An 11,822-nucleotide genomic window follows, 5' to 3' on the forward strand; every position below is an offset into this window, starting at 1 on the left:
TGGACGTCAATGAAAATTTTTGCCAAAAACAAGGCGGAATGTTGAATCACCNCCATTAATAAGGTCGTAACAGACATTCATGAAAAACTTCGGCCCAAAATAAGTTGAAATCTTGAATCACCAAAAATGAATGGACTATGTAGCACACGTAAATCGATAAAATGTGGTTGTTCTTTTTTCGGGCTCGTTGGAACTTGAAAATACGCTTGTTCGCCCCTTATGACCAACTCACGTCATTAATAAGGTCGTAACGGACGTCAATGAAAATTTCTGCCAAAAACAAGGCGGAATGTTAAATCACCAAAAATAGCACACGAAATTCAGTAAAATTTGGTTTTCCTTCTTTGAGGCTCGTTTGAATTTGAAAATTGCGTCCATTTTCCCCTCGAGACCAACTCACACCATTAATAATGTCCTAACGAACGTCCATGCTAAATTTTGGCCAAAAACAAGTCAAAATCTTGAATCACCAATAATCGATGGACTATATAGCACACGAAAATTTGTAAAATTTGATTTTTCCTACTCTGGGGCATATTTGAACTTGAAAAATGTGCTAGTTTTCCCTTGCGGACAAACTCACGCAATTAATAAAGCCGTAATGGACGTCCATGAAATATTTTGGTCAAAAACAAGCTGAAATCCCGAATCACCAAAATCCATGGACTATAGTAACACACGAAAATTGGTAAAAATTTGATTTTTCCTGCTTTGGGGCTCGTTTGAACTTGAAAATGTGCTTGTTTGCCCATCAAGACCAACTCACGCCACTACTAAGGTCGTAACAGAAGTCCATGAAAAATTTCAATAAAAAACAAGTCGGAATACTGAATCACATAAAATATAGCACATGAAAATTGATAAAATCTGGTTTTTCCTACTTTGGGGCTCGTTTAAACTTGAAAATGCGCGTGTTTTCCCCTTGGGACCAACTCACGCCACTAATAAGGTCGTAAAGGATGTCCATGAAAAATTTCAACAAAAAATAAGCTAGAATCTCGAATCACAAAAAATTCATGGACTATAGTGCACGAAAATTCGTAAAATCTAGTTTTTCCAACTTTGGGGCTCGTTTTAACTTGAAAATCCACCATTTTCCCCCTCGGGATCAACTCAAGCCATTAATAAGGTAGTAACGGATGTCCGTGAAAACAATTCGACAAAAATCAAATCGAAATAATGAATCAACAAATATCCATGGCGCACGACAATCGGTAAAATATTATTTTTCCTACTTAGGGACTAGTTTGAACTTGAAAATGTGCCCGTTTGCTCCTTGGGACCAACTCACGACATTAATAAGGTCGTAACGGATGTCTATAAAAAAATTCAGCCAAAAACAAGCTGGAATCCTGAATCACCAAAAATACATGGACTATAACACACGAAAATCGGTAAAATCTAGTTTTTCCTGCTTAGGGGCTCGTTTGAACTTGAAAATGCGCTCAGTTTCCCCTCGGGACCAACTCACGCCATTAATAAGGTTGTAACGGACGTCCATGAAAAACTTCGGCCAAAAATAAGTCAGAATCTTGAATCACCAAAAAATTATGGAATATAATAACACACGAAAATTGATAAAATCTAATTTTTCTTTTTTGGGGCTCGTTTGAACTTGAACATACGCATCTTTGCCCCTCAGGACCAACTCACACCATTAATAAGGTCATAACGGACGTCCATGAAAAATTTCGGCCAAAAACAAGCTAGAATCCTGAATCACCAAAATTGCATGGTCTATAGCACACAAAAATCGGTAAAATGTGGTTTTTTCTTCTTTAAGGCTCGTTTGAACTTAAAATTGTACCTGTTTTTCTCTCGGGACCAACTCACACCATTAATAAGGTCATAACGGACATCCATGAAAAATTTCTGCCAAAAGCAAGTCGGAATCCTGAATCACCAAAAATTCATGGACTATAGCACACAAAAAATCTGTCAAATCTGGTTTTTCCAACTTTGTGGCTCGTTTGAACTTGAAAATGCACCTGTTTGCCCGTTGGGACCAACTCACACCATTAATAAGGTGTGAGTTGACGTTTAAGAAAAATCTCGGCCAAAAACAAGTCGGAATCCCAAATCACCAAAAAATCCAACCCCGTGCCAACATGGATCCCAATATATTAATTTATTTTGTACTCTGTACTATAGGAAATAGTTCAATTATACCCCTACTGTTATAATTTGACATATATACCCCTACTTTTAACAGAGGGACACATGTCAACTTAGAAATCAACTAACTCACCCTCAATTTTAAATATCCAATTCTTTTAAAACCCATCCATTTAACCCATTACCTCTACTGACCCGGTTTGAACCAATTTTCATAGTCATCTTCTCTATTAAAAACTTCCACAAAATCAACATTTTTCATAATTGCTTAATACATCCTCCATCAGACTTTCAAGGATTTGATAGATAAATATTGTTCTCAAGGGACTCCTCTTAAAGAAGATGACTATATATGAACATGGGTTTGGTTCAAATGGGGTCAGCAGAGGTAATAGGTTAAATGGGTGAGTTTTAAAGGAATATTTGATTCCTAAGCTGATATGTGTACCTTCGTTAAAATTAGGGGTATATATGTGTCAAAGTATAACGGTAGGGGTATATTTGAATTGAAAGTATAACGAAGGGTATATTTGAACAATTTCCTATAGTACAAGGGTGTTAATATACAATACATCATGAAATAATATGTGTCAACCTTCCAAACAATTTGTAAGGCACATATATATTGTTTATACGTACTACATAGGGGTGTTAATATGAGCTGGAATAGATGTAATCTGTCCAATCTATCTGGAATTTTATGGGTTAGACTCTAAAATAATTTGAATTGGGTTGATCTCAACCCATTCAAATTATGTGGGAATCTCAGCCATCAAAGTCGAAACAAAAACTCCAAGACAATTGTTAGGATCAAATGAAACAAACAAAATGTCAAGAAAGCAACTTGTTGTCCTTGTCCAAACAGGCGGAGGGCTCAATTATTGATCAAACTTACATACATCATCACTAATCCAACTTCTCAGAAAAATCAGACCTTTTTATCACTTTTCTCCATAAGATGATAGATGTGCAGACACCCTTAACATTAGTTCTGATTCTGGCACTATCTTTTGAAGCAGCCAAAGGAATTCCCAACACCAATTTGACACAAGTCCTGTGCAATGGTGCACAATACTTCAAAGATGATCCATTTGCAATAAGTCTAGCCTATGTTCTTGCAGAACTAGTGAGCACCACGCCATCGCGTCACGGATATGACTACCACAACATTTCTCCCTACCCCAATGCTTTTGCATATGGACATGCTGCTTGCAACAACAACACTACTACTACTTCTCTAACCACACAAGATTGTAAAACTTGTTTGGCTTCAGCTAAAGATAATTTGCTTACTAGTTGTGATGCTCGAATTGGTGGTCGTGTTCTTCTTGTTGATTGTACAATGAGGTATGAACAATACCCTTTTGATAATTAAGCCTTAGAATTAAGTTGTCTGGAAAAAAAGAAGAATCAACATGTACTAGACAACAACATTATAAATGAGTAATAATTTGATTGCTGCAATTTGACTGATTTCATGAGAATTTGATAAAATAATGATGCATTACCAACAACTAAATACATTGTAATTGGCTATACAAATTATCGTTGCAATTGGAGTAATAATTTACATGGCTAGCGCTGTCGCAATATTTTTCCTCATCCTTCATAGAGCCGACTTCAACTTGCTTGTTCTTTACTATCACAGAGGATCAGTATTTACACACTGAATTTGTCAAACTGTAAAATGTCTCTAAATCTATACAGTTCACGATGCTCTTTACACTTGACATATTCGTGAACTGAAGACCTAAATTTTACTCCTGAGTGCTGACAGACTAAAAAGGACTCAGGAAAACAGTTCTATGATAAATGTAACTGAAACTGGAACCTAGGAAGGATCCCATCAACTAAATGTGAGGATGTCCTTTTACTTTCAAATTGATCTCGAAGAATGGCACATTCATTTGATACAATGAGCATTGGACACTTTGATTGTTCTGGCTCAAGTTTCCTCTCCAAAGTACAATTTTTAATGGTCGTGAGCTGCAAGGGTACCGGGATGGTGCAACACTTGAATGTTGGAGGAAACATGTTGACATAGTTGAGATGACCTCTCTGCTGTCATTCCGCAAATTGAGAAGTGGATTTGGAGATTTTTTCCTGAGCTAACTCCTGTTTGAGGAGGATTGCATAGAGAAGCTCGTTCCATGAATCAGGGACACCGGGGAGACACCAGTGGCTGCAGTCTTGCTTGTGGGGCGAAACTGGTCCTACCTTAGGGCCTAAATAATACAAAGACAAGTGACCATCTCTTCTCCTAGATGTCATTCCTGTTACATTCAGTAAACTCATATTCCTAGCCTTTGATTTGTTAGAGAGCTGTGATAGGACATGAATGACCGTCATATATTCAAACGAGTTCCTCAATGACTCTTGGGGTGATAATAAGTCAGGTAATGTCTCCAGGTGACAGCTACCGCCAGTCTTCCAATCTCCACCTCTGTGCATCAAAGTGATTGATTTATTGCTTATCGAGTGACAACAAGAACTAAATATCTACTGAATAAGTGTAGGCTGAATTGCATAGATCATTAGCTGATATTCAAAATGCACATAATTTGCAGCCAAGTATTAAGTCAACTTGTCCCAGAAAAGCCTTTATGCATTACAAGATGCAAGCATACACCATTTGACCCTCGAAAACAGCGTATGCATACTACGACCAAGGTACCCAAGAAAACAAATTTTTCCATTTATCCACAAGCTTTAACACATTCCATCTCTATAGAAGATCAATGAAGTAGAATAACGGTAACCAACAAATAACTCTCACCCTCTCAAGGCTCACAGAATACATGAAATGGATATAGATGGAAAGAATCTGGATCTTAGATGAGTCTTAACTAATCTCCATTTCACACTTCTAATATGACATACTACAAAAAGGACCTCAATATTTATTCAAGGTGTGTCGTTTGAGGCATAATTGATTGATTATGTTTCATTATGTACAACAACCTGATTTGATAGATCAGAAGTGAGAATTATGTGAAGTGTAACAACAACAAAACAAAACAAAAGGAGAGATGAATTACCTGAAGTGTACAGGAGAGTAAGTACGAAAGAATATTTTAGTCTTGGACATGTTCACTTCACGGCCTATCCAATCAACCAATGTTACAATTGACTTCTGAAATGCCGTCTCCACATCCATCGTCATGTTGATCTTTCCGCCTTCTTGGAAATAGCATCCCCTGCCAATGGAAAGAATCAGAGCTCGTAAATCTTCACAGATTGTCGAGTAATTGTATTCCCCTATAGCAACAAATCTTGATAATATACACTTCAAAGCTTTCACGTTTACACACAATTTAGTGGTGGGAACAAGAAATCCAACTGATTTGAGTGTCAATCAAAATGAGAGAGACCTAAGCTCCAATGCACTGCCTTATTTGGTTAGTTATCCCAAGGAAAAGGAAAGAAAAAAAAGGCAATTATGGTTGCTTGATCCTAACAAAATTACCATTGTTACTACATAATAGAACTACAATAAGCTCTTTTATCAGACAATTATGGAGACTGAATTACTAACCACCTTCAAAATCAATGTTTCTGCTTTATATCCTTTTGCCACCCGTTGGGATTTTCCTTTGAAAGATTATTGCGTCGAATTAGCGTATCCTTTCAGATCCTTTTACCGTTAATCCTTTTACCGTTAAGGTATCTTTATGAACTAAGTACAAGCTGACTGAAGAACTTTTATGTATTAGATCAATTAGCTGAACTGTTAATGCCAAAACATGCAAGTGGATAGTTTATGCCTTTTCAACTCATGCATATAATCACATAGATTAGTACATAGGGACAATTCAAAAGGAAATTGGAAATCAAACTTTCCAGTACTCAACCTAACCATCGGTTCATTTAGCCCTTCAACGTTGTGCAAAGAGAGCACAGGAAGATATCCAATACTAGGAAATGTTCTTTTAATGCTTACTTGTATCTTGAGGCATATTAACTATTTATCGAACTTTTTGCTATTTAGTACTTCAATGCCTATTGAGGATTCTGACACTGAAATTTGATTGCTAGCATTCTCAAACAGGCAACTTTCTATTATAACATAGTCCTTATATGGTTGAATAGTTATTAAGCAGCCCAAATTCCTATTTCTAGCTTCTCTTGAAGGGAGATGTAGATACTAATAGCATAAAGATAAAGGTGCCCAGTAGAGCTTTTTATCTACATTAACCATCATTAAAAGATACTAATAATATCAGCCCTATTTTCCCCTAGAACGTTGGTCTAGTGATAAGAGTGTAGTACGTGATGTGTGGATTAGGTCAGAGGTTTGAACCTTCGCAGACAAAAACCTGGAATTTAAGTGGACAGGGTAGAGGATTAGGCCTATTATCCACAAAGTTTCAAACCGTGCGTCATTTGCCATGGGAATTTCTCGGCCATCAAAAACGATATCAACCTAGCACTAAGCACTCTAGTAGATTTTCCTATTCTACATAAAAAATAGGAAGAACCCATCGACTGTCCCCTAAAGTTAGTACGACCTTTCACTTAGAAACCTCAAGTAAGCCTTGTACTATATAATATTACCATTTATCAGACATCAACCAAACAAAAATAATGCCTTTTGATGATAGGAAAGAAAAGAAGATTTTACCCTCTAATGGTTTTCTCATTATTCCACCAGTGACCACTGTTGAAAATCAATAAATCTGCATCTTTCCACTTAGCAGAACTCCAATCCATCTGATCCAACTTCAAGGTCATCTTAACAGTTCCAGGAGCCCGAGAAGGCGGACGACTCTGCAGCACTAGGAATGGAGCTCGGTAGTACTCAACCGTGCAGTTGTAATCCTTGAACTTAAAAATTAAAGAACCAGTGTGCTTTGTGATTGGACTACCATTAACTTCATATATAGAGCTGTTATCAGAAACAGCTGAAGACAACAAGCAGAGAAGAGACTCCCACTGGTTTCTCCCTATTGAATCACCAACAAACACTACACGCTGGTTCCTCAGTTTTTCTAGCATATGTTTTGCATCAAATCTGTTCCAAAAGTAAGTAAAAACATTAGAATATGTTTTCCAGGTTCAATCTTATGAAAATCCTTCGAGGGTCAAACTAACTAATGTTTGGTTTGAATTCAGACATACAATCTCCAAATTTTTGGAAATAAAATATACATATTTAGGAACTTAGTAAAAAGTACTACTACTACAAGTCATAATAATTAATGATTCAAAATACTTTACTAGTAAGTATTTGAAAAAACTATGGCCAAAGAAAATATCCTTTGACTACGCAAATAGTAACTAAAATTAACCAGTTTAGTTAGTCTAATTCACTACAGTCAATGAAGTAACCGCAAAATTTTCAAGTTCCTAAAATTACAACTTCAAGAACTCAAATTTCAAGTTTCAACGTCAAAATCTATGACCAAACGCAAGCATAATCAAGTATTCAGTTGATTGAAACACAAACCTGGGCAAGTTGCAATCTTTAGGCTGCCAACGCCATTTGGTATAGAAATTATCAAGCCTACCATTCTCAGAACAACGAAACCCTTCATCCAAGAAAATACAATCTTCTGATTGATAAAGTGGATAACTCTCATCCCACACCCAATTCCCATCAAATATATCACAATCATTTTCAAGAAACCCCATTTTCTCATCATTTCTACTAGTACTAGTACTATTTTTTAGTAACAAAGAAGAGTCATTAAGGCCAAACCAGGTAACAAAAAAAGAAGGCCCACGCAAGTGAGAACCAGTAGTATCCACAGTTCTATAATCCAACAAGAAGATAAACAAGTATAAGCCAAGAACAAAAAACAATAACCCAAAAAGTGTCAACAATGGCTCAATAGGCTTCAAACGCCTGAATTTCTTGAAAAAATTGAAATGGGTCATTGAGTTAAAGAATTTTGGACATGGGTTTCCACTCATCTCTGTTTTTCAGTACAGAAAAATTCAATCTTTGGAAGCAAAATAACATAAATTTCAAGAAAATGACCCCCAAAACTCAACTTTTTAAATCAATAAAGAAAAACTTGTTGTTTAGTGCAACCACTATAATTGGAGTGGAGGAACTTGACAAAAAAAAAAAAGTCTGTGCTCATACAGAAACTTTTTGAGTTGAGCACAAAAATGTGGGGCTGAGAGAGAAAGAGAAGTTTGGGGAAATGTTGATAACGATGATGTGTGGGGTCTTCAACACAAAGAAAGACAAACATTCAATTCAACAAATAAAAAGAACTGCAAGAAACAGGCATTTATGCAGAAAAAAAGGAATTTTTATATTACCCCTTATTGGCTATTGCCTAATATTTGTAACTGAGTTTTTCTCCTACTTTTTGCTCACATCGTAGTATATTTTTTTTAAAAAAAAATCAAAGTGAAAATTCAGATAATTAACCAACTTAACTATTAAGATTTTGTTTTTCTGAAACTTCTCTGCTATTCAAAATTATAGAAGTTGACAAAATTGAACAGATTTGATTCATTAAATTTGTTACTTAAAGCTACACTTATAGTCTTACCAAATAATTAATAAACTTTGTTTGTTATATTTGATGGGGATTGTTGGGAGAAAAAAATTAGCGACGACTATAATATTTGAATTTTTTGCTATTTTTAATTTATTTCTAAAGTTTGAGCAGTTTTTTGAGGTAAAATTTAATATTTTTTTCTTGTATATTTTTTTTTAGTTTATTGCAATTTTTTGTGTCTTATATTTTAGGATTCCATAGAAGTGAATTTTTTATTATAATTTTCGTTATATTTAATGAATATAAATTATTAAATATTTTTTAAAAAAGACTAAAAAATATTACTTATTTTATTTCAATTTATTTGTTTTACTTTTTTTTTTAATTCGTTCAAACGATGTTTCTTTCCTCTCTCTTTTTTTAGTAATTCTTTAATTTTAACTTTTCATGTGATATATTTAAACTACAAAATTAAATGATATTTAAGTGCAATATATATACTTTTAGTTTAACATCACAAAATTTAAAAATGATTTTTAATTTCTAAAAATTATACAAATAAATTAAAATGAAGGAAATAGTTTAAGGGACTATTTTATACGTGCTCTCAAACATGAATTAACACAAGTATTATACACGTCTTTTTGGAAGAAAAAAAAAAACAGAAAAGACAAGGTGGCAATCGAGGAGAACGTGTAGGCCAGGGTGGGGTCGTAGTGACAAAGTGGGCTCAACCGACATCATCTTTTTTTAATTTTAGGACGTTACAGCTTAATTAATTTGAATTCACATCGAATTAAATTTATTCAAAAATAACATTTTATGTTAAGATTTTTTTATAACGGAAACTCAAAATCGTGATCTCTATTTTAAAAAAAGAAAAAACATTATTCACTGCATCATCTCATAGTGGTCACTGGTCAACTGACATTTCAATACAAGGAAAATGAAAATAATGTTTATATTATCTACTCACATTCAAAAATAATTTTAAAATATTTTTCATAGTAAGACAATTAATTTAATATAATAAGTTAAACTATATTTAGAATGTAAAAATCTTTAGACCCATGACTATAGGAGTTGTCTTTGGATTTTAGAATTCTGGACCTAGAGAATGTACATAAATTCTCAAGTTACTTGATTTGATTAAAGAATTACTTATTTTTTTGGATAACGGGACTATATTATACTCCTTCCGTCTCATTTTATTTGTCACATTTTTACTTTGCACTTGCATTAATAAATTATGTAATTTTACCTTTCTACTTTTATTTAATGTTTTCTTAAGTCAACTTTATAATAAATGATTAATATATTTTCAAGATTTATTAACTAATCTATCAAGAATATAATAGGTAAAATATGGCAATTTATGCATAAATTTTATAAAATGACAATTATTGTGGTCCAACTATTTATAGAAATGAATGACATATAAAATGGGACGGAAGGAATATATAGTTAAGGGGTTACAGTAGATTCATCATTCCTAAATGGGTTAGTAATTGCAGTAAGATTTTCAAAACGAACTAACTTATTACAAGTAAAAGGTTTAACTAGTCTAGTAGCGATTACTCTAATCCAATTGCACGTAACATGTTTGGTTTCTTATGACTCTTCCAATGCCAGCTCCCTCACCTGTCGAGTTGAACGCACCATCAACATTAAGTTTTAAGAAGCCAAAGGGAGGATGATACCACTTCATATTGATTTTAGTTGTTCTCGCTTTATCAGGAGTATTAGAGAGAAGATGAAACTCTAAACACTATTTTTATTATTGAAATTCTGTTATTTTCCCTTCCATTTAATTTTATTTATCCAATATTTTTTAAAGTATGTATTTTTTTTATTTATTATTTTTATCATATAGAGAAAAGATAATTATTTTTTCATTTTATAATCAACATTAATTGAGCTGAGAGAGAAAGGCATAAAACGCATTCAACGAATGCGATTTATATGTAAGTTTATGTTTTGTCCCATTTATTGATGAAATTACGTTATTACCCCTTCCGTAATAAAGGCATAAAACGCATTCAACGAATGCGATTTATGTGTAAGTTTACGTTTCTTCTCATTTATTGTTGAAATTACGCTATTACCCTTTCGTTTAATTTTATTTGTCTACAATTTTTTAAATTTATTTATTTCTCTTATCATATCGAGAAAAGATAAAAAAAAATTCATTTTACACTGAACATTAATTGAGCTGAGAAAGAAAGACATAAAACACATTCAACGAGCGATTTATGAGTAAGTTTCAGTTTCTTCCCATTTATTGATGAAATGAAGTTATTACCCCTTTCGTTACGAAAGGCATAAAATGCATTTAACGAATGTGATTTATGTGTAAGTTTCATTCTCTTCCCGTTTATTGTTGAAATTACGTTATTACCCTTTTCATTTAATTTTATTTGTCCAATATTTTTAAAATATATTTATTTCTTTTATTTATTACTTATATTATATCAAGAAAAGATAATTATTTTTTCATTTTATACTCAACATTAATTGAGTTGAGAAAGAAAGACATAAATTGCATTCAACGAATGAGATTTATGTGTAAATTTCAGTCTCTTCCCATTTATTGTTGAAATTACGTTATTACCCCTTTCGTTTAATTTTATTCGTCCAATATTTTTAAAATATATTTATTTCTTTTATTTATTACTTGTATCATATTGAGAAAAGATGATGTTTTTTCATTTTATATTCAACATTAATTGAACTGAGAAAAGAAAGGCATAAAACGCATTCAAAGAATGTGATTTATGTGTAAGTTTCAGTTTCTTCCCATTTATTGATGAAATGAAGTTATTACCCCTTCCGTTAAGAAAGGTATAAAACGCATTCAACGAGTGCGATTTATGTGTAAGTTTCATTCTCTTCCCATTTATTGTTGAAATTACGTTATTATCCCTTTCGTTTAATTTTATTTGTCCAATATTTTTAAAATATATTTATTTCTTTTATTTATTACTTTCATTATATTGAGAAAAGATAATTATTTTTTTTATTTTATACTCAACATTAATTGAGCTGAGAAAGAAAGGCATAAAACGCATTCAACAAATGCGATTTATGTGTAAGTTTAAGTCTCTTCCCATTTGTTATTGAAATTACGTTATTACCCTTCCGTTTAATTTTATTTGTCTACAATTTTTGAAATTTATTTATTTCTTTTATCATATCGAGAAAAGATTAAAAAAAATTCATTTTACACTGAACATTAATTGAGCTGAGAAAGAA

The 11,822-nt window shown here is 33.0% G+C and overlaps 1 protein-coding gene across 4 annotated transcripts in view; it reads right to left on the minus strand.

Moving 5' to 3' along the window:
* LOC125870605 (protein trichome birefringence-like 11) overlaps nucleotides 1–8,197 on the minus strand; it is a 103,375-nt gene extending 95,178 nt beyond the window's left edge. Inside the window, exons 1-4 of one of the 4 annotated variants that reach the window (XR_007446920.1) lie at nucleotides 7,562–8,180; nucleotides 6,737–7,126; nucleotides 5,154–5,312; nucleotides 4,044–4,558 (exon numbers count right to left, since the gene is read on the minus strand). Coding sequence is in view for 2 of the 4 variants with exons in the window: in XM_049551071.1 (XP_049407028.1) it covers nucleotides 4,180–4,558; nucleotides 5,154–5,312; nucleotides 6,737–7,126; nucleotides 7,562–8,028 (1,395 nt within the window). In the remaining 2 variants the exon portion in view is untranslated. Of the gene's footprint in view, nucleotides 1–3,744; nucleotides 4,559–5,153; nucleotides 5,313–6,736; nucleotides 7,127–7,561 lie in introns of those variants that run through there. The other 3 variants (XR_007446919.1, XM_049551071.1, XM_049551072.1) reach the window with 3 other exon arrangements.
* Nucleotides 8,198–11,822: the final 3,625 nt, after the last annotated feature.

The sequence above is a fragment of the Solanum stenotomum genome, chromosome 7 (genome assembly GCF_019186545.1).
Source record: "Solanum stenotomum isolate F172 chromosome 7, ASM1918654v1, whole genome shotgun sequence".
Classification (NCBI taxonomy): Eukaryota; Viridiplantae; Streptophyta; class Magnoliopsida; order Solanales; family Solanaceae; genus Solanum; species Solanum stenotomum.